This window comes from Condylostylus longicornis, unplaced genomic scaffold (assembly GCF_029603195.1).
Source record: "Condylostylus longicornis isolate FDR11 unplaced genomic scaffold, ASM2960319v2 ptg000160l, whole genome shotgun sequence".
Taxonomy (NCBI): Eukaryota; Metazoa; Arthropoda; class Insecta; order Diptera; family Dolichopodidae; genus Condylostylus; species Condylostylus longicornis.
The window spans coordinates 435,812-460,399 of NW_026578128.1; the positions used below are offsets into that span (position 1 = coordinate 435,812).

At 23.6% G+C, this 24,588-nt stretch overlaps 1 protein-coding gene across 3 annotated transcripts in view; it reads left to right on the top strand.

The window, feature by feature from the left end:
• The first annotated feature begins 3,087 nt into the window (after positions 1 to 3,087).
• LOC129616033 (GATA zinc finger domain-containing protein 14-like) overlaps positions 3,088 to 24,588 on the top strand; it is a 103,596-nt gene continuing 82,095 nt past the window's right edge. For 2 of the 3 annotated variants that reach the window (XM_055531467.1, XM_055531465.1), the window contains exons 1-2: positions 3,088 to 3,227; positions 5,523 to 7,675. In XM_055531467.1, the coding sequence (XP_055387442.1) occupies positions 6,907 to 7,675 (769 nt within the window). In that variant the 5' untranslated portion in view covers positions 3,088 to 3,227; positions 5,523 to 6,906. Of the gene's footprint in view, positions 3,312 to 5,522; positions 7,676 to 24,588 lie in introns of all 3 variants that reach the window. The other variant, XM_055531466.1, reaches the window with a different exon arrangement.

Genomic DNA, 24,588 nt, shown 5'->3' on the forward strand with positions numbered 1-24,588 from the left:
AATATTTTTGTTTTTTTTTTTTGTCTTAACAACTTCTGTTTTTATAAAAATGAAGATTAAATTCATAAAAAGTGGAAGAAGATTGAAGGAAGACGGTAATATTTTCCAAAAAAAAAATATTTAAATTAAATGTTAATCAAAATTATATAAAAGAAAGCGGTTCAAGTCTTTTTCTCGTTAATTTCCTCGCACTTATCTAAAGGTGTTCAAAATTATATTCAATATTATATGAGTTTATTTGGAATTCTTTTTGGGATTTAAACTAAAATTTTTATGCAACAAAAAGAAAAAAACCTGGACCATATGTAATAATTTTAACTTTTATTGCAAATTTAATATTTGAAGCCCATTAACAACTGGTGGTTGGTTTCTCTGTTCTTGCAAATTTAATTTTTGAAGAATATACTTCAAATTATTCAAATATTTGCGTGTTGGCCTCGTATTCATATATTCGAATTTAAATTATTAAATGCATTTAGAAGAATAAAGTGGTAAATTTAATTTTTAAATAAAATAAATGTTTCTAGAGTGGTCATTATTTTCGTTAACACCATTATTGTAAAATGGTATTAAAACCAACATGTTATCGCGTATTAAATTTTAAATTCAGAGGTGTTTTTTTAAAGGTTTTAACAATGTTTATAATGATAGATGGCGAATATAGATGGCGCCCAAAATTAAAAATATTTTTTTTTAAATCCTTTAAAATTTTAATTCTACGGAATAAGATTGAGTGAGTGCCTTTGTTATTTAATCTGTTTTTATTTTTATAGGTTGTCTTGCCTTTTGTTTCTATTTCTTCCGAATTCAATCAATATTTTTTTAATAAGACAATGCCAATATAATGGATATTATACCGTATTACAATCCTATATAAGGTTCTTTCTTAAAAGAAATTCAGACTGATAATAATTAATAGTTGTATAGAGTGTGTGGTTGCTTTATAAGAGAATTTTTGTTTTATTAAATAAATTTATGAAGATTGCGTTTTTGGTTCTTTGATTTTGTTCTTTTTTAATTTTCATCATCTTTGGAAGCTAATCAAAGATTAAAATATTTTTTCTTTTGATGGTATTTAAATTTTTTTTTATATAATTTATTTAATGGTATCCTTGTATATTTTTTTTTTCATATTTCATTTTGGTTTTTTATTATAAAAAATTATGAAGCAATTCAAAGCAAAAAGAGGAGCTTTTTTAATATTATAAAAAAACGACAGAAGAACAGAAGCAGAGGAATAAAAAAATTAATTTCTTTTGATACTCTAATTAACTGAAAAGCAAAAAAGAAAAGAAAAAAAAAAGGAATGTAAAAACCAAGAACAAAAAAATTGTTATTTTTTTTTCAATTCAACTTTAATTAAAAATACTTAATTCATAAATATTCGTACAAACGAAAGAAGAGTTTAAAAACTTTTTAAATTTAAGTTAAGAAATTAAAAACAGAAAGAAAAAACATTAATATGACGCGTTTTTTTCATTTTGTTTGTGGTGAAAAAAATTCTTTAATATTAAAAAATTTTCATTTAATCAAATATTCATTATTATTAACTTTAATTTAATAATTAAAAAACAAGAATTACTGAAATATTTTTAATGATATTCAGTATAATGCATTTTTTCGCCCTTATGTTCTTTTATTTAAAAAATTAAGTGTAAGAAATTTAAAATTTTCAGAAATTTTGAGCATATTTCATTAGAAAAATCCAAAATTTTCTTAAATCTTAATCTCTTCTTAAATCTATAATAGAAGAAACTTAAAAAGAAATCTTATTTTATTTATGCAACACAATATAATGCAAGACAACATCTTTTCTAAAGCTCTATGCGATTGTATAAGTTTCACTAGAAAATTAAAATTCATTTGTTTTCGAGTTAGGATTTTAGGAATATATAGAATAGCAAATAAACTAAGATTTTCGTAACCTTAAATTCTAAAACGTGCCCTTCAAAAGTATCAAATTTAAATGAAGGCCCCAAATAATATGATAATGATAACTGTTCGAGAATATTTCTCAAGATCAAGATTTCTCAATAAGATCTGTTTGAGATGTCAATCATGTTCATGATAAAATTCTTGGCCATTTAATATTTCTTTAAAAAAGAGTTTATTAAACTCAAATAATAAAATAAAATGGAATAATAAAAGAAATATTCTCTTAAAATCTTCATTCTTGTCTTTCTAAGTACATTCAAAGGAAACCACAAAATATTATTCCAAAAAAAATTTTCCTAAATTAAAATTGAATTTCAGTTCATTTTTCTTTTCATTAATTTTATTAAGTCTTTATATTGCACTTAGTAACTTCATTTTAATCCTGTAGTCAGACGAGAACTAAAAAAATAAAAAGGATATTTATCAACATGTTATATGTACATACTCGTATATTAATTTTCTTGTCTGGTATTAAAATTTGATTGTAATGTATAAGTAATTTAACAAATTTGTACCTGTTCAACTACAAAAGAGCAGAAAATCAAAATCAAGAAAAACTATACGTACATGCTTATGAATTCAAGAGCACAGCAGAATGTCTCTACTATTCTTTTGTTCTCGTTTTTCTAGTTTACCAAAAAATTAACGAGAAAACGTTGTCTTATTAAAAACAAAAAATAGAAATAACAAGATGTTTTTCACATTTGTTTTTTTTTTCTTCTCAATTATTTTTTTGTTAATCTTCAGAAAGACATCATTTTAAACTTTGATTGGGGAAGCAAATCTAAGCAACAGAATATCAGAAAGGATCACAACAACTAACGAGACTGAAAAGAAAATCATCAATTTTAACATCTGCTATTTTCGTTTTTTTTTATTGTTTATTTTTGCATTTTTAAATAATTTTCCACTTAAATATACACGAATAATGTACTTTAACTACTAGTTTTTTTTTTTATTGTATATAAGAAAATAAGTAAGAAGGAAAATTTTTCAAATATTTTTCTATTTTTCGAACATTTTCTCGAAATCTGTCTGGTGTCTGAACAAAAAAAAATCAAAATAAAAAAAAAACTTCATCACCTTTTAACAAAAGATTTTCTAATATAACAACTACATATATTTTTATTTTTCTTTTCTATTTTCAGGACATTTTCCACAATTTACCATTCATCGACATTAACATCAGATGGTTTGTATTCAACAGAACATTATTCTTTTTATTGAAAAGACTGAACTTTGAACAAAAAATCAATGATATAAAGAAGAGTGAGTAGGAGAAAGAACAAGGAGTAAGGAAGTCCTAACTTCTAAAACGTATCAAAATTTGTAATTTAACAAAAAAGAAAAAAAAATAAGAAAATATTAGAAAAACAGTAAAATTCAATTTATTTTTGAAATTTTTCAAAATGCATCGACAACAACATTTTATTTGCATCATCAAACATCGTCATCATCATCAACTTACAATGTTCACACTATACTAGAGACATTTTTGAAAAATTTTATCTGCTCTTATATATTTAAAGGGAAATATATATATACATATGTATATATATAAAGGAAAATAGAAATCTCAATAGTGCATAAGAAAATAGCAAAAACAAAACAAAAATTTTACATAACCAAAGTCTCGAATTTTTTGTTTTTTTCTCAACTTGATTTCGTTTTTTTTTTTTTTAAATAAATACTGAAACGGGAAGTAAAAATAAGCGTAAAACAACTTCCTTTAAGGATAATAACAAAAAATACAATTTTTTTTTTAAATTAAAGATGTAGTGTGAGTATAAAAAATAAGAAATCAAGGATAAAGGAAAAATTTTTAACAAAAAATTATGTTTTTTAAGGACAAGCAAACTAAGCAAGGAATTTTTTTTAATGTTTTTTTTTTCAAAAGAACTACATTTAAGAATACAATTTTGTTAAAAAGAAAAATCTAATGTGAGGTCAGGTCCATAGCTAGTCGCATAACGTGTGTTTTCTGGCACAATGTTTAGAAAATGTCTTTCTTTAAGGTTATTTAAAATTTTTACTAAAGCACGAGTAACCTTTGTTTCCAAAATGTATATAGTTCCTGATAGAGTTCTAAGCTAAATAGGTTCAACTTATGGAATCCAATTTTTCTGAAAAGTTCGTTAGCATTATTGAGTCCGAATAGAACTCAAAAAATTAATTTTCAAAAAATTCCTTTGAAATTAATAAAAAAGGCCCTTAATAAAATACAAGTACAGAAACAAGACGACATTGCACTAAAATCTATGGAGAAACGCATTTTCTAAAATAAAATTGTTGGGATTATGATACCTTGCTTTCTGCATACAAAAAGTCGATAAAAATCTATAAACAAAAATAAATAAAAAAAAAATAGGAAATATTACATTATACAATCATTAAACGAAAAAAGATCAATGATCCTTATAGGATGGTGTAAGAAAATAAATAGAAAGCAGAATAAAAAACAAAAAATAGCATAAACATTCTCGTTTATTTTGAACCTCTAAGGTCATCTTTATTTCATACTCATATTTTAAACCATACAAACACATTTTGAAGCTTGGCATTATTAAAGTTCAACTGTACAGAAATCTATAAGGACCTTTTTATATAAAAATTTTTATATTTATTACATATATATATATACATTTTTATTATCCTTGTTTATTTATTTTTCTGTCTTCGGTACATGAAAAAAAGTTCAAAACTTCAAAAATTTGTTTGACCATAATAGTTAAGCCGAGTGAAAAATTGTTATATAAAAATTTATTTTACTTCTTCTTCTTGTTTTCTTGATGTCAAAGTATACAATAATTTTCAAATGTTTTTAAAACTTACATTTTATAATATAATTTCTATCGCTATATTGCTACTATACTACCATGATACTTTCATAAAAATGCAGCAATATCCATTAAAAAATTATGTATTAGTAGCATTACAGTTTTTATGTACTAAAGTTCATAGTTATATTGTATTAAATGCAATTTGTCGAAGAAAATGTTCAAGGATATTTTTCATGTAAGAAGACATGTAAAACAAAAAAGTGTACATTCAAGGCAACAGAAAAATTAAAAAAGAAAAAAGTTGAACTTATATGATTGAATATCGTTTTTAAGACGATTACAGAAGACCTTGTTCAAAATCGAAATTTTAAGAAAAAAATTAAAATAACTTTTTGAAACGTATAAGGAGAACCAAAATCTTAAAATATTATTGAATCCTTTAGAGAGGATATATGAGAGAATATTATAGTAGGGAAGAAAACAAGAACAAAAATACAACAAAATTTTTTTTTTATAAATTGTATGTCAGGATAAATTACAATCCAATGATAAAATATGTAGTGTATACCAGAAAAAAAAGGATAAATTGAAGTAATTTACAGTGCATAAGAATACTTGAACACAAAAAAATATATAAGAAATATTTTATTTATGGTGCACACTTTGGACAAACCACAAATTGGTTTTTTTTTTATATAAAGATAAAAAACCCAACCACATACTCACATTTAAAAAAAATATTCTCATATATTATTTTTTATCCTTAAATAATAATGTTTTTCTTTCTCTCGTTTTTATTTAAACTAGAATATCCTTGAAGTTTTGTTTTTGTTTTTCCTGCAATAAAAGAGAAAAGTTAAAGATGAATTAGATAAAAAAAAAACTAAAATAAAATTAAAAAAATAAAACAAAAATATAAAAAAGCAAAAAGTTTTAAAAAAAAAAATTTTATCCTTGAAAATAAAAACTTAAAAAAAAAAATTAAAGGATAATATGTTTTTCTTTTATTCATTTCTTCTATTCAATTTATATTTGCCATAGATAGCATTTTATAAAATAATAATGAAATGGTCTAAATATTCAAGGATCAAAAAATGGAGAATTGTATTGAATTAGAAATGTATAAAAAATGTCAGTTTATTGAAATTTATAAAAAGAAAATAAGAAAATAATAAATTAAAAGTAAAACAAGGATTCGGAAGAAAAATAATTTTAAATTTTCTTAATTTAAAGAGGGAATTATAAAATTGCAGATAAACGAGTGCATAAATATTGATTTTTGTTTTTTAATATTAATTAAAAAGGATCATTGTAACAAGAACAAAGAGATCCCGTGGTTTGTTTTTTTGTCGGTAACGTGGAAATTTTCGCGAACTTGTTAATATTTTAATTTAAAAAACAAAATTACAAAAAATAAAACGAAAAGAAAAAATTATTTCCCAACCTGGTTTTTAATGATTTCTATTAAATTTATGGTGCTCATCTAATTTTTGTTCAAATTTCAATTCAAGTGATGGTTTATAACATTAGAACCTAAAAAATACAAGAAAATTTATTAAATTTTTTTAGTTTCAACTATAAAATATAATTACATTTAAATGATACAATAAATTTTATTATTGAATTGATTTCCATATAAAATTTAAATAAATTGTAAACAAACTGAAAATTTAAAATAAAAATTAATTTTATATGAAATGTGCCATTTATATTGGGTATTACTATGACAAAAAAAAAATTTTAAAATAAAATTATTTTCAAATTGAATATATGAAATTAATAATGTAATTTATTAAATTAATAGTAAACCATAAATTAAGTATTCAAGAAAGCATTAAAGAAATTTCAAAATTTGAAGAAGTGAAAAAATACCAAGCAGCTTAAAGTCACAACTAAGTCAATAAAATTTAAATAAACTAAAATAATACCATAAAATATTGGAAAACAGAGTGCTTATATTACTAATAATAAATTTAGAATTAATAATCGAGTATAACATACCTAATATTTTACTATTTCATCGTATTTATTCACAAAAAAAAAAAAACACTGGAAAAATTTATTAAATAACACCACTATATTTACCCTATACTTTAAAGGTAATAAATTGGAGTAATAAATGGGACATGAAACACAATAAAATATAGAAATAAAAAAGAGAAGAAAACACAAAAAAAAAATAAAGGTGAAAATGTCTGAAATACCATTCGAATATTATTTAACAACAAGGAATTCGAATATAATTTCGATGACCTCAACTAATAATAATAATGATAGTTATTTTATTGATAAAATAAAAACAACAGCAGCGGTAACAAAAATAACAACGAATATTACAAATATGATTAATAATTCAATAAATACAAATACAACTATACTTGATAATAAAATGATTAACAATAATGATAATAATAGCACTACTACTACAACTACATATAATGTAAATAATAATGATAATAATTTAACATCAATTTATACAAATAATAATTTAATATTAAATATTAATAAAATAAAATCATTATCAACAAATACAATATTTAATAATACAACAACTACCACCACTATCAATAATATTGCAACTCATAATACACCTTTATTAGATATAAGAAAACAAATCAATAATAATAATAATGATAATAGTTTGGATAATAATAATGAAAAATTTTATATTAATTCATTGGAAACTAAAAAATTTCTAAAAAATAATTATTGTAAATCAAGATTATCAAGAACGATAAATGAATTTCGATGGTGGTGGTATCATCTTCATTACACGAATTATTTTAATAGTAGTTGTAATAATAATAAAAATAATAATAATAATAATAAATATAAATCTGATAGTTATAATAATAAAAATAATAAAAGAAATTTTAATTTAAAATCATCAGGAGGATATAAACAAATTTTTCTGATATTCATAGTTTACTACTTAGTTATGGCATCATCAATAGTTAAAGGTAAGGAATTTTTTTTTTCTCTTTTACTTAAATATTTATTTGTATTTTAAATATATTAATATAGTAATTTTAGTAAGCAAGATTAATTTGAATTTTTACTATTTATAATATTTTACTAATACTAATTTCTGTAAAGAAATGTATGCGAAAACTATAATTAATATTGTTCACATTTAAAATTCATGAAACCAGTTATCAATTTATATAAAAGTTTACTTTGAAATTAATAGAATAAGTGCAAAGAAATCAAGGCAAGTTGCTCAAATTTGAGAGAAAATCGGTTTATCTGCATTAATAATTACATTTTCATTTCAATTAAAATTTAACCTGACAAAATTGTTCAAGCTATCGGAATAATAAACATTTTCGAAAGAAGGAATTCTAATTATTGATTCTGTCGAGAAATACAATAGATTTTTCAGTTTTACTATAATTTGTTTCTCCACATTATTTTTCTCCAACTTACTTTTTCTTATTAAAAAAATATTGTAACATTTTAGGGGACCCCTTATTGTAAATTTTAGAATCCTTATAATTTATAATTTTGATTTTTCAAATAATAATATTGTAAAAATACAAACAAACGTGTAAATAAATTTCGACTTTTCAGATATTTTAGATTTTTACCGACCGTATTGTGTAAACAATAGGTAGGTTATGTGATGGCAACAAATTTTGCATATCGAGTTTTCGGTGGGAACGTACTTCTCCATAGTAGGGAAGTGTAAATAAACTATTTTTAGCAACCTGTCGGTCTGTCGGTCTGTCGGTCTGTCGGTCTGTCCGTCTGTCGGTCTGTGTGTGCACGCGTGTATCTCAAGTTCGGCTGAACCGATTTTGATGAAATTTTATATGTAAGTTTGTTTCCACCATGGCACGGATCGATCAACTTTTGGTATATATCAGGCCTCGGGAACTGCACTTTTTTAGCGGGCCTGTTTTACATTTTTGAACATTTTGAAGAAAATATTCAACCGATTTACTTGAAATTTTATATGTAAGCTCAGCTCGACCGTCCGCAAAAATTCGTATGTTTTGGAAGAAATCAGGCATCGGCAACTAGACGTTTACTACGGGCCAAATATACATTTTTGTGTATATAAAGAGAAATAATCAACCGATTTCATTGAAATTTAATATATGAATTCCTCATATTAAAGCAATGAACATATAACTTTTTTGGAAAGATCAGGGCTCGAGAACTGATTTGCGGGCCGATTTTACATTTTTCACCATATCCACAGAACAAATTGATGGAATTTCTTGAAATTTGATATTTGAGTTCTGGTTGTTACCGAAACTAACTGGCGAGCATTTCAGGGAATTCGGGTAGCACAAAGCGAAACTCTACTAAGAGTCAAATTTACATTTTTCTGGGTATGTTAACTATAAGCTTACTAATGTCCTAAAAATTGGAAAGAAGTATTTAACAGACATTTTTATAATATTCTGTAACACTTTCATTTAACTAGACAAAACACAATGCGGTCGGTTATGTGCTGACCACATCAGATTTTTTTTATTGCTTTGTTATGATTTCAAGACTCTCAAGAAATTTTTAGTATCAACATTACCTCGTATACTAACATAAAGTATTAAAGACCGCGTACTTCTCTCTTTTTTTTGTTTATAAAAATTTATTGTTATTTTGAAAAATTTAAAAGAAAAAAAAACTTAAAGAAAACACATTTTTTTGTTAAGTGTTTTTATAGATGATTGGAATAATTAATGAGGCTCCATTTTGGTATCATTGATTCACCTTTAGGCGAGGATATTTTTTTTTTTTGTAATATTTATTTTATATTGTATATTTTACCTTATATGATGTTAAAACAGAAGTGAACAAGATGATAAGATGTAATACGGCAACCACTTACAAAAAAAAAAAAAATAGTGGAAAGAAGACAAAAAAACGAAAAGTGGTTTATTTTTACCTTATCTGTTAATTTTTTAAGAAAAATAAATGCCTACCACCTTAAGCCTTATTAATTTTTCTTTTTATATTTTGAAGTGCTACTATGTATTTAAAATATATGTGTATATAAGAAGTTGTGATATTATTAATAACTTTACTGATTTTAATTTTAAAATTGATAATAGATAATAAAGATACTTTAGGTTTTTGTAATATTTATATACAAAATGTGTAAACTAAGATTTAATATTAAAATATTTAGAACGACCACATCAAATTAAATACGGAATTAAAAAGTTAGAACTTTAACTTTAAATCATTTATCAGTGTATTTCAATGATAATTATTACAAGTATAGCTTTCTATAATTATTATTAACACAGTTTTGTGGAATAAAGATAGGTTTTAGATTTGCGACATAGGATCTAGAGCTCAGAACAGGATAATGCTACCTAAAAGTAGAGTTTCCTAACTATTTTTAAAATTTTCCAAAAATTTCACTCATTCTTTGTCAGAAATACCAAAAGAAATTTTAATGTTCTTTACTTTTGTTCGGTTGTACATTTTGACATGACAGTCTATCGCAAAAAAAATTATAGTCATAGAATTAACAAATCACTGCTTATAATCCAGTAAAATAAAAGTTAACTCGAATTTTTGATAAAATCCAAACTGGAACTAGTTTAAATAAAATCAAAGACATATTTTGAAACATATTTTAACAGAATTGTACAATTTGTAGTAAATTTTAAATCTAATTTAATTAGATTACAATTTTGGCTAATAAAAATATGTAAAATAATTGAAAATATATTATTTTTAAAATTTATTTTAATTTAAATTGAGTTTCATTGAGTTTTCAAAATGAGTTTAAAAAAAATTTGGAAAATTTTAAAATTCTCAATATAATTAAGTACTTGGTAATCATTTTAGAATCAAAATCACTTATCGACTATTATCAAAAATTCTACATAAAAACTAAATACAGTCTTTTTTTTTTTATAAATTATATGCTTTCAAAATTTAAGTCTTTGGTGTTAAAATTCTCTAATTTTATTATAATAAATTTTACTCAAATTTCAAATTTATTTTTACCACAATACATTTAAATATATATTTTATATACCCATATAATTTTCATTTTTAGATTCCCAAAAAAGAAAAAAAAACAGAATTTACCACATTATATTTTTTTTTTTATTTTTTAAAAACGCATTCAAAAAATACTAACAAATGGATACCATTAGATAACCATTACCATATATAAAAATTATTAATGCATACGATCATTTAATTTTTCTTGGTCTTCTCCTACATCTCACACACAATATAATGTGGAACGTTCCTACATACATACTATGTGTAATCATGTAATTTTTAATGATCCATAAAAAACCGATTTTCTTAAAAAAAAACCAAAATTACATATATTGGTCATATATTTTAAGATATTGTTGGTATACCAATGAAGAAAAAAGTTAAATAAAAAAAAAAACAAATTTCATTTTTAAAGTCTTTTCTTCTTTATCTTGGGTACAAAAAAAAAAAAAAACTACAAAATTCCACGCTCTATTAACATCTTTCAAGTGCCTGCATATTTGAGTATGTACATAAGTTAACCCAGACCAGACCCTAGGAATATCATTTAATAACAAAATTCTATTAAAAAGAAAGAGAAAAAAAAGCAAATAATAAAAAAAAAAAGGATATTAAACAGAATGGTACCCAATTTTGAATGATAATAATTTAAAAAGAAATCGTTACGAAAAAAAAAAACAGAATCCCAGATATTGGTTTTGTCATTTTATGTACTTATAAATTGAAAAGATCTGACTCTAACGCAATTTAGTATCACTATTCTCGATAAAATATATTTGTATCCCAAAAACAGAACAAAATAAAGCAGCTGATATTTTGTTTGAATATAAAATGCAACACGCAGTTAAATTTAAATAAGCAGGTTATTTAATTTTGAGTTGTACTAGTTCTAAAGACCAAATGAATCAATCTTAACGATTCAATAATAATAGATCTAGATAAGTTAATAAACTGATAACATTTTTTTTTTATAAATTCTGAAACAACTTGTTCGATAGTGAATTAAAAATAGGTACGTCTTACTAGAATTAAGCGCGTGAAGCTTATATTTGTAATTTCATGATTGTATTTTGCAAATACTATAGATGTATAAATAAATTTTCTTAAGAAAAAATTTAAAAATAAGATTTTTCTACATATTGAAATGTAACTAAATGTTTTGAAATTCAGAATATGAGCAATCCTAAGTGTTTCCATTAAGGAGTTATAAACTTTACGAAGCATATAAGTAGTTGGTATTTTGTAAATGGAATTCAATTTTGTATGGTAATTCTATTATAAAAGATTACAAAATAATTTATAAATTTTGGTAAATAGAATTTGATATTTATCTTCTACATCAAAACAATCTCCCGCAATATACTTGCGTAACTACTCCCCTAAATTACTACACTTTTACACAGTTTTATATAAAGTTCGGATTTTTATACACTAAAAGTTAAATTCGAAATTTTTTCGAATTTTTCGATCTGCTATTACGCTTACTTATTACGTTTAATATTACATTCTGCTGTTCTTCAATTAAGTAGCTACGCTTAATAGAAAATTGTAATCAAAACCGAATAGAAGCCCTATCATCTTATAAAAATCCTTTCGAATCTAAACTTAATGTCAAATATTTAAACAAACATTTGTACATATAATATAGTAAGTACATTTGCTACTCATGTATTGGACGTTAACTTACAAGCGGTTTTTTTCTTTGAATATAACATATTTGCTTTTTCTTCAAATTCAATTTATGGTTTTAGAAAGAAATAACAAAAAGGAATCAAAACAAAACAAAAAGAATCAATAATTTTCCACTAAAAATAAAAAGATATTTCAATTTCTTTGTTGATATTCTCCAGTTGTTTAAATTTTAAAACTCTTTTGTGGCACATTTTTTCAATTTTTTAATATTTAGATTAATGTCTTCCTTTAGCCAAAATGATAGTTTTTAATACTTGGGATTTATAAGTGAAAATTATTGTATAGTAAATGGAGAAACCTATTTAAAACTTATGTATGTACATAAAAACCAGAACTCTTCGGTTTTTTTCGGAATGAATTTAAATTTAAAATAAAAAGAACAAGAAAACAAATCATAATAATATTGTGGTTATTTTATTTTTAAAGTCCCTTTTTTGTGTCTTTAGAATGCGATTTAGAAGATCTAGAACGCGATAAAAAAAATTAAAACTAATAAACGAGTTACAAGAAAGTTCAATGAAGAAAAATGAAAATTAAAAAAAAAGGTTTTAAAACACTTTTTTTCAATTTCGAATCTCAATCAATACAAAATGGAACCTGATCAAATAATATCAAATCCAATAACATTTCAGGTGAGGGATTACTTCAAGTTTCTTTATCGAGATCAGCATAAGTCTAGTAACTATACAATTTCATAAAAGCTCTATACACTCTACTTAAATATCTTCTTTTTACTTAATAATTGACATAGAGTTTGCTTTCATGGCGATTTTTTTCTAAAATAAACAAAACATTTACTTAAATCTTAACATTAAAATTTTATCAATTAAGAACAATTCGTAAGTAAACTGGTCCGAAGTACCAACTTTTTATATTAAAATTCATTATTACAAAACCAATTACTACAATTACTTTTGTACGTAATTTAGTAATAATACAAAACGAGACATATTGAATTGTATACTTATTATTATAAATTAATTTCGGTGCCCCGGCGATCATGTTACAATATTTTAGACATACTTATGGATGCGTAAATAATGTACATACATACATTATTATAAACATCATATGAATATGAAATTGAAAAACTATAATATCCTCATTAGTCTTGCTAATAATTTAACAGACTATATACTTATGCTTATGTTCCCTGCAGTTTGACATACATTTTTATATTTTTTAAAGGAACTGTAGAAAAAAAAATTACCCACCTATTTTATGGTATAAAGTTAAAAAAAAAAACATGTGTTAAAAATGTTTCTTAAAAAAATTTTCCCAATAGCTATTTAAACACTATTTTTTGTATATGTACATTTATGTAGGATTACAAAAGTGCTGTTCAATCAACCGAAATAACACGATTTAAATATGTATGTAATTATAGTTTTACGCGTTTTTTAACGCTTCATTAACGTTCAATTTGAATTGATAGAGTGCTGTTCTGCACTGTTATGCGCTCTTTTTAAACTTTTAAATTTATTTCTTTTTCCTTTTTTATTAACTAAATTATTAGTATAAGAATTCATGTTGGATTTATGTTAAAAGTTTTCAAAAATGTTATACAAAAAAGTGAAATTCGAATGCTTATTGCTATTCTTTAAATACACGATTCTCAATTCATTAAGAATATCACCTAACATTATCTACATTAACAAAATTTTATATTCTGCCATTACTTAATTTAATTCTCGGACTCTACAAACTTAAAAATAATCTTAGTCTATTTTAGTGTACATTACCTCATCCTTAATGAATTAAATGTTATAAACATTTTTTCTTCTAAAATTTTCTTGTTTTTGAATTAATTTTCTACCGCCACTTTAATTGTGAGCTTCAATATCATATTTAATCAAAAATCACTTTAAGTCTCTTTCAATCACCTATACATAAGTACTCCTGGTCATACCTTCATATTCCATACACCGTGTAGTACCGTGTAACTTAATTCTTTCTCATTTCCCAATTTCGAAAATTTCCTTTAAATTTATTTTCCTTTGTAATTTAGTACAATGATCAAATTTTATTGATCAATCTTCAATACGCAATGGCATTTATTTATATTTTTCTCCAAAAGTTTTAGTTCGAACATTGAAAACAACTAAATGTACAATGTTCATTATTTTGACTATAAAATCGTTTGTACCCAATTTCTTGATAAATTTTCGATTGTTTGATGTGTAAATTTGCTAAACTTTTATTAAATAAATAGAGGAAACAAATCTATTTGTACACCTTGATAAAGAGTTTCAACTCAAGCTTCTTAATGTTTTGTATTCTAATAAAGTTGTAATTAATTTAATGCCTCCAATGGTACACAATTTTCGAATCTCCAATTATTTCCTCATTTTCAATAGTCGGTGTGACCGAGAATAAATTTCTTTATACAGATTTCCTTTTCCTTTACAATTCTTCTTCAAAATAAGATTTGTTGTATGCGCAAAGTAATGTTCTAAAAATTAATAAAAAAAAAGAAAAATTGTAGCATTAATACCGTAACGATGATAATAATATTGTTATATGATTTTTGTGTAATAAAGTAAGTTGGCGGTGTATAATAAAAACTATTAAAAAAATGCAGTCCCTTTTAACTTAAAAGTTTTTTTCATTTCTCTGTTTTTTTTTTAAATTTCATTAAAATTATAGTATTAGTATGAGTAGTGACAATATTTAATGAGGTAAAACATGATATTAACTATACATACTTCACTCTTATTATTATCCATTTTGCCATTTATAGTTGAAAAGTGACGATGAACATGTTGCAGGTCAGTGAATTTCTGTCATTGTGTGGTTAAATATCGTGTTATACAAGAAGCATGAGCGGTCGTTATTTTTCTTTTCTTTGTTTAAGTTTTTCTTTCCAGTTGATTCATGATAATTATGTAAATTAAATGATAATAATTATTATGCACATCAGAAATTTACTTTTGCCTTTATATATGCGACGTGTTTGTGTCATTGAAAATTGCCAATTATACTAAATATATGGGATGGTAAGAGAAGTTTTTTTTGCTTGTTTTTTTTTTTATTGAAAATTGTTATTTAAGTCTGAAATTAATTGGTGATCATAAAAAAGAAGAATTAATTATTATTATTATTTAAATTCAATTTTAATAAATTAGTGTTTAATATTATATGTTATACATTGTACAACACAAATCACTTTTACGATCACTGTATATAGATTGTTTGTAGTGATAAAATGAGTTTAATATTTTTCCGGTGTGGTTATACTCGTATCAAAAAGATTCTTTTGTTTTTAAAATTTGTACGCCACTTACTATTAAAATCACATGTATTCTTTTAAAATTAATCTCCTCCGTTACGTTTTTATATGGCAATAAAGATCACCTGTGTGATACACTTAGTACTTTGTCGAGTCCGGATTAATAATGACAGTTTTAATCAAATTTTAAAGCGGTATCTTATATTAATGTAAGCGTAATAATATTATAAAACGATGTTGTGATCTGATATTCAGCATATTATCATGGAAATTATATCTACTAAAATTTGTAATGTAATCATTTCAGTATTTCTTTAATGAACAACTTTCATAAAAAGATATTTGCTGAAAATACAAAAAAAAAGCAAAAATTATTTAAAAATCATCTTTTAAATATATACAATTTAATTTAAATATAAAATGAAAAAATAGTTTCAAGTAGACTTCTTGAAAATAACTTTTATTATCAATTCATATGACTATTATCGTAATTTATAATAAATTAATAGCATGTGCATATCAATTTAATTTATTACAATTGATTACGATGCAATCATTTTGTATATTATCATTCCATTAAAAGTTAAAAAATATTATTTTATAAAAGAGAAAAAAAAATATTATTATATAAGTGAATATAGTATAAGTAATTGAATGAAATTTAATTGTCAATGGTCTCAATTTTAATAAAATGATTTTAAAATTTCCATTTAAATATTATTATAGTGAACATTTAAATCTTAATTTTAATATTTTTCTTATTTTTAATATCAGTACATAGTACACACTTTCATATTGTAAAACAGTAAGTTCTAGAAAAAAGTACTAAATTGCAATCATATTTGTTATTGTGTTGGATATAACTTAGAGAAATCGGGAATTTATTCAATTAAAATAATTGAAACAATTTCACCAAACAATAGCTTTAAAAGAAATAAAATTTCTACCATCTCTTACTTCATCAATAACATATATCAGCCATCAATTCATCAATTATAAATCTTTTATAAATTTTTGTATTACTTCTATATATATAATTATATACCTACCACTTTCAATTTCAAATAATACATAATCAAAATAATTACAGTAACGATTGCAACTTAATTTGAGGATCAAGTATACATATAATATATACAATTTTTAAATCTGTGAAAACTGCAATTAAAATGTAATACATTGTAAATTATCTCATTGACTATAAATTATTTTTCAAAGATAATAATTATTATATTTTATTACAGAAAAACAGATATCTATGACTACATCGAAACTGCTAAATGAATTCATTGATCAAAGTGTCATAATAGCAAAATCACAAAAAAAAATTAAATAAGAAAAATAACAAAAAAAAAAAAAAACAATTTCATGGCAAAAACTAGTCATTCAATTTAAGAAATTAAGCATTAATAATTAATCATTCAATTCATCTGTAAATTGATGTCTTTCGTTGATTAATTGACCCAAAACAAAAATTGAAAATTTCTTCAATGGCATACGAAATATACTATATATATATAAAAGCAACTATCCTACATTTTACTTTATGCTTAAAACAAATTAGGCACATTTTCTAATTTTACATGACGCAACTGCATATAAAATATGAAACAAATACAATTGTTTAATGGCAACTTACATGAAATGCAAGCTACTTGTTTGACAACTGTCGAAATTCATTTAACGAAGATTGAACCGAAATTGGTTTGAATTCTTTAATTTTCAAGCAAAATATAAGTTATCTGTACTGTAACAAGACACTAGAAATTTAATATAATTATCATTAATATTCCATTATCATTTTATGAATGCAATGCATAATATATTTAACTAAAATTATTATAATAGGTAGAAGGAAAATTTTTTTTGCAATATAACATAAAAAAAAAATAATAATTAAAGAAAACTTTTAATTTATACGATTAAAACTTATTCATTATAAAAAAAAAAATTTTAAAATTATTATTAAATTTCATAATTGGATACCAAAATGATGAAGATATTAAATTTAACTCGTAAGGCTTATGTAAGTAAGTTTTTTTCCTCAAATTCTTCACTGATGTACCAAACATGCGATATCCATTTTAGGTATAGATTTCGTAGACCTATAGAAACAAAATGGTTTTAAAAAAATGGAATAACCTCTTTTTTTTTGCAGTTTAAAGTTTTTATAGCTAAAATTTTTTTTAAAATAGGTATACCTACTTTAAGAGGAATAAACTTGTCAACGAAATTCTTTTATTTTTTAAATTTTTATAAATTTTTTTTTTCATAACACTCGTTTTTCTTCTTTATCTTTTAGTGCTGTCTCAAAATAATATCATTATAAAATATTTATAAAAAAAATTTTTTTTATACGTACAAAATTTTATCGCTCCAATAATATAAAAATGTTAATAATATCGTAAAAGTACGTGTATATGCGCCTCTAACTCAACGTCTATTTTACTCTGGTATTACTATTTTTATTGATTATACAACTAGTATATACTAGATTGAAGAAAAGGTGTTCAATGGTGCGAAAAACATTCAACTCTATTAGAGTATTTTAATTATATTATATATGTTTGATTGAAGTGGGCGCCAAAAATATTAAATTCCAATAACTTGAATATCCACGCGCATTAAATAGATAGACAGAGAAAAACCTACTATATTTTCGCATAAGCAAAATTTTATATTACTTAAATCACATTTATGCAGCAAAAGTGAGAATTTATTTCATCAATATTATTTTTTTTTTAAATTATAATATTTTTTGTGTCTGCTTTTTTTTTATAGTAACTTCAAGTTTTCATATATGTAAGATTATGTTTTTTTTCGTTGTCTTTGCTTTTGTAACCTCCAATCACTCTATCTTAATCAATTTGTTTGTAGCAAACGCTAATAAAATTCTTCATTCTGTGTTATAAAAATATTATATTCTTTTTTTTATCTAAATAATCATTATTTCATCAGTTTTTCGCTATAAAAAAATAAAGTTCTTTAATCAGGTAAATAGTTAAAAGAACCAGATAAAGAAGAAAATAATAATGGCCTGCATATGAAAATTAAGAGTTAAAGAAATATACGAGTATATTTAATTACCACAGAGTTTTTTGAGGATGCTACAGAGTTTTCCAATAAAATTATCAGTATAAAGTGTTATGCAGTATGATTTACTGCACAAGATACAATATTGATGCTTTTCACACGTAATCCCAAAAAGCTTAGATGTACACGTAATCACAAAAAGCGTATTTTGGTAGAGTTCCACAAAAACTATTCTAAAGATCTATTATAATTTAAAAATTATTTAGTAATCGTTCGAATAAAAATCTATACTTAATTAAGAACTGGCAAAACATAATTAAAATTATTGAAGATTAATTCACACGAATTGTGTTAGAAAATTAATTAAATGATCTGATGAGAAATGATTATAGGATGAAATAAACAAATTATTTAGAATATAAAAATTTCATCAAAATTTTTTGGTAGTTTATATTGGAACTCCCTATTATTACATGCATTAAAAATGTCCACACATTATATTACATAGCACAGGTTTTTTTCCCTATCATTGTCATTATTTCAATAGACTAGATATTCTAACATTTTTAACGATTATAGATATAAAAAATTTTAAATGCAGTTAAGATTAAATCTATAAGTATTTTAGATCTACCTATATAGGTATAATGAAAATTTTCCTTAAGGAAAATTCATCCATTTTTAGTTATTAAATAAGATTTTATTCGACTTTTTTTTTTACTTTTACAAAACTACTATAAATAAAAATGAAAATTATCATGTGTTGCTTTTACCCATTTATGTTATGATCTAACAAAAAAATTAAAAGAAAAACTAGAATTATATTGGTTAACATTTAATTAAAATGACTTAATTTGCAATATTTTGCAGGATTCATAAACCTAGGTTAAATATTGAGGGCCATATTGTTGCACATTTTCTAAATTTTCGAAATCTCATTGAATAAATGCGCCACACGTATTTATTAATGAATAAATGAAAGTACCTAATTGCATTTATTATTTATTTAAAATTTCTTATGAAACCTGTAGTAGTGTAGTAGTAGTAATAAAAGAAGGGATCCCGCTTGTCTACACATGCGAAGTCAATGCAATAGGCTTACAAGAACGCCTGTCGGCAACCCAACAAATAAGCGAATCTCAAAAATAACGAACCTGTACATCAAAAATTAGGTTTTTCCATACCTGAATTCTTGCAATTTTTTCTATTTTTTCCAACATATTTGAAATAAACCTTGTCTTTACTAATTTTAGTAATAACCGCATTTTAAAATTGCAACTATAAAACTATATTTGTACTTGAATAGAACATACTAAAATTTTAAGGTGCCTATCATCACACTATACATTATTAACTTAAGTTAACAATCTCATATGGTTTTTAAAAATTATTAATTTTTCTTTTGATTTCAAAGTTTTTATACTATTATAGTTTTGCTTATTGCATACAATGTAAATACCATAATAATATACTTTGAAAATTTCATTAGATTTCAAAAAGGCAAGAAAAAAATAAAATTAATTCTTTCCATATAGGTACCCCACAACTATAGTCCGACTATTTGTGCAAAATTTAATTTAGCCAAGTATTAGTTTATAGTATATAACTTCCACATATAATGATATAAAAATTATGTACCTATTCTTGTATAAAGTTTTAATATATAAAACGTTGATTCAATATTGGAATATGGCCAAAACTACTTTAAAGTACAGGTTTTATCCATTCAAGGTGAGAAGGCTTCAAAATAAAAATTGATGTTGATTTGAAATATAATGAAATACAAAAAAAAAACAAATAGCGAATTGGACAAAATAGAAGAAAAAGTCAAACCAAATGGGTACTGGTATAGATGAGGAACTGGAGAGATGAGGAATAGAATTGTAAGGAAAATTGAATAAAATTAGCACAAATTGCTTGATCATGTGGACGCATAAATTAATAATCATTAAAAATTAAAGTAGTTTAAGGCAAAAAAAAATTTTCAATGATTATACAAAAATTATAGACGAAACGTTGATATTTTCGACACGAAGTATAATCATAATCAAGTGATTGAAGATTATTATACAAGTTAGGTTTAAAATTGCAAAAAATGAAAATTATTAACTTTTTTTCGCTATCATGATTATTTATTACAAATTCACTTCAATAAAAAGATTGTTTTAACAAAAATTGAACTTTAATTATGCATCCTTGTGGAAATGATTCAATTATTGATACCATTATACAACAGGTTTTCTAATCGTTTTCTACAGTGAAGAGGGTTTTAATGAAGTGGCACCTGCTATATATAATTAGATTTACAAATATGTTGCCTATGTTTTGGAATCAAACAAATCATTGAAATAACACTAAATATGGATAAGTAATAGAAATAGAATTTATATATGTATGTATAAGATTTCAATGCAAGAATATGATGTCATCAGCCGGTTAAGCACTTTGCTGTGAATGAAACATATTTAAATAATGCTAAAAATTTCTTACCATTTAAGAGTTTTCTTAATGAAATTACAAAATTTATTTTTCGACTAGCGAATAGAGCGTCGTAACAGTAATTATGTGCTGCAATTATAAATTTTGACATAATAGTAATTAAGCAAGTACATATTTAGTTATTGATTAAAACCTATCGCACTTACCTAAATACTTCTTATACTCCTGGAGCACATCGCACCCAGCAGTAAATTATCTTTCATGTTTGTAGCTTTTAAATAAACCCCGCATAATTTACCGCAATTAATGTGAAGTAAACTTAGATTTGGATATATACTTTGATACTCAAGGGCCAAAATTGCAAAAATTATAAAATTTGTTAGCTCAAAAATTTTCGGATTGAATTGTTAAATGCTTGATGATTAATGAATAATAGCTGTATATATATTTGTATTTCAAAATTATTGGTTTTATTTTATTTTAAATATTTAAATACGTTTAATCTTTCCTCATTTTGCTTTTGAATTTAAATACCAAACCAGTGCTGCCATTGCTTTCTGCTGTAAAATATGTATGATTAATTCTTAATTAACATTGCCTGTAACCCAGCATTTACATGTACAAGTTACTTGCAAGAAAGTTGCAATACATACAAAAATTTTACTAACACATTGAAATATTTCTACTTGCTTGTTTACTTGCAGTTCAACTTGCAAGAAAATTTTGTTGCCAGTAATTTGAGCAAGTAATTTGACATATTGAGAAATTCACAAAAAAAAATTTGTTGTTTTGATTTTTATTTTTTTTTAATTTAAAATTTTTGAATTTTGTTTTGAAAAAATTAAACTTAGCAAACTTATGGTTTCTAAAATTTATAAACAACTAGGGGCCCCTGTGGTTTGCTTATAAGCAGTATTATCTGTTGTAAAAACAGGATTGTGGCAATCAATTTTAAAATAAGTTTAGAAAAATTTGTACATATTATGGCATACATATGCAGGTATATACTTGTATATGCATAAATATCATATTGGTTTGAATACTAATGATAAATAAAAGTAATGGAAATATTTTTAATTTAATAAATTTTAAGATGTAATATGTGTCACTGTTAATTACATAGATATGATTAAAATTCAAATTAAGAATTAGTTAACAATTAAGAACGAAAAATTTCCTTCTAAACAACGTTATCTAGATAAGTACGTAACGTAACGTTATTCGTGTTCTTATATCTCTCACAATTTTTAGTTTTATTTTTTTTAATTCCATTCCATGTTAAATACAACAACAAAAAATTATTTTACTCTTACTTAAATCATTTAAAATATTTCGCTTCCTTTTGCTTTTTATTTTTGTTTATGGTAGTAAAGCAAAAAAACAAAAAAAATATTACTACTCTTTTTTTACTCTCTTTCGCTTTTCGTTTTCATTTTTTGTTTTTGTTTTACAGTATGTATAATCAATTGAGTAGTGTATGTACCCAGTATTCTCTTTTGCTATTTTCATTTCTTTGTTTTTGTTATTTATTAGATTATATGTATACCTGTTCATGAACTGGAAAAATCTTGTAAAATATAATATAGATTATATATATTGCTAGTTGTTTTCTTCTCAAAGACATTTTCAAAAATTAACTTGCTAAACGCCTACGTCATAATAGCAAGTAATTTGACATTTGGAAAAACTAATTGACAATTAATATTATACAAACTTGCTTGCAAGTAACTTGTATGTGTAAATGCTGGGTAACATCAACACTGTACCAACATTGCCAAATGCAAATATTTTTTTATTAATTTGAGTGAAACTTGAAACATAATCAACATACTTCAAAGAAAAGGGCTAACAATTTTTAAATTTGACAATTAAAAATTGTGTATAGGGATTAGTGGGACAACAGCAGCGACTTAAATTTTCCATCAAGTCGCATAGTTTAATAGAAACCAGACTCAAGAAGAAGAAAGAAAACAATATTGAAGTACTGTATAGAAATTTCATTTTTATTTCACGCACCTATCGCCGCCATCAGTGAAGCGTAATTTTTATTTACCCACTTTCATTTAACTTAATGCCCTAAACACAATGGAGTCGCAGTTCAAAACTGCAAAATTTGATATTTTTTTTGACTATTTTTACTATTAATATGACTATTTTTGTTTTAAAATCGGAATTATTAAAAATAAATTTGAAGCTTTTGTGCTCAATAAGCAACAAATAATTAGTAAAGCTCAAAACTGATATCAAATTACAATTTATCAAATTTTCCCACAATGACACCACAAATAATTTTCTAATCGGTTTTCTAAGTTGAATTATAATTGTACAAAAAAGTCATCAACAATTTTGTAAGTTTTTAATAGCATTGTATTCAATTTCAAATTATGTTGTTTAGCTTAAAAACATTTATTCTTTTTTATTCAACTACATACTTACAAACCAGGGCAAATCTATTATTTGTTGAGATCAAAAACACATGCTTTTATTATATTTTTAAACACAATATTGTATAGCACTCATAAAAACCACAAATCTATTAGTATTGAATGAAAATGAAGATTAAATCGTTTTTCTTTCATTTTTTCTTTTAATCCAGCATTCATACGAAGCTGCTCCATAATATCTTTTTTTTTTCATAATATGAAAATATCTTAATTTTTTTCAAATGGATCATAAAATCTGATGAATAACAACATATTTTAACAATCTTCATAAAGTTAATTTAAAAAGAAAAATGAATTTTAATTTTTTTTTTTTCATTTTATTATAAGTATACTAAAATTATTCAAAATAACTTGACATGACAGTTTATTAATACTATAAAATAAAACCAGACAAAATTTAGTTTTAAGCGAACGACAATAAAGAAAGTGAAAAATTTAAAATTACTTTATTGAAGAAACGGAAAAAAAATTAATGTTTGGGTTTTGTTAAATTAGCACTTAAATTTTTTGTATTAAAAAAATTATTGTTACTTTTTAAAGACTTCGCGACATATAAAAATTGATGATTTACTTACGACTAAAATTCATCAAAAGATGTTCAATTATGTTGGAATAAAAAAGAAAAACATGCAAAACGAATGAAGAACAGTTTCGTTAAGAAACTTATGGCGCATATTCTCATTTACATAAGTACATATGTATGTACACAATATACATATATTGCATTTTATTTCTTATTATAAAATGAAAGTTAATTTTGTTGCGGGTCATAAAAAAAAAGTTTCATCATTTTGGAATTTGTTGTTAATGTCTTAATAAAATAGTTCTTAAAACTTAATTTAAATTCAGTTTTTTTGAAAAGCGAATTATATGAGTGAAATATTAATAGAAATAATATATGTATATATAATCAAGAATGTGCATGCTCATCATATGTATGTATGCTCATATATGTACATATACAATTAGGGCCTATAAATAGGACCTAGCTTATATTAACCATGGACCTGTGCTTAAAATCATTCATTAAACTTATGTTTCAAAAATTTTCTAGGTACCTGTA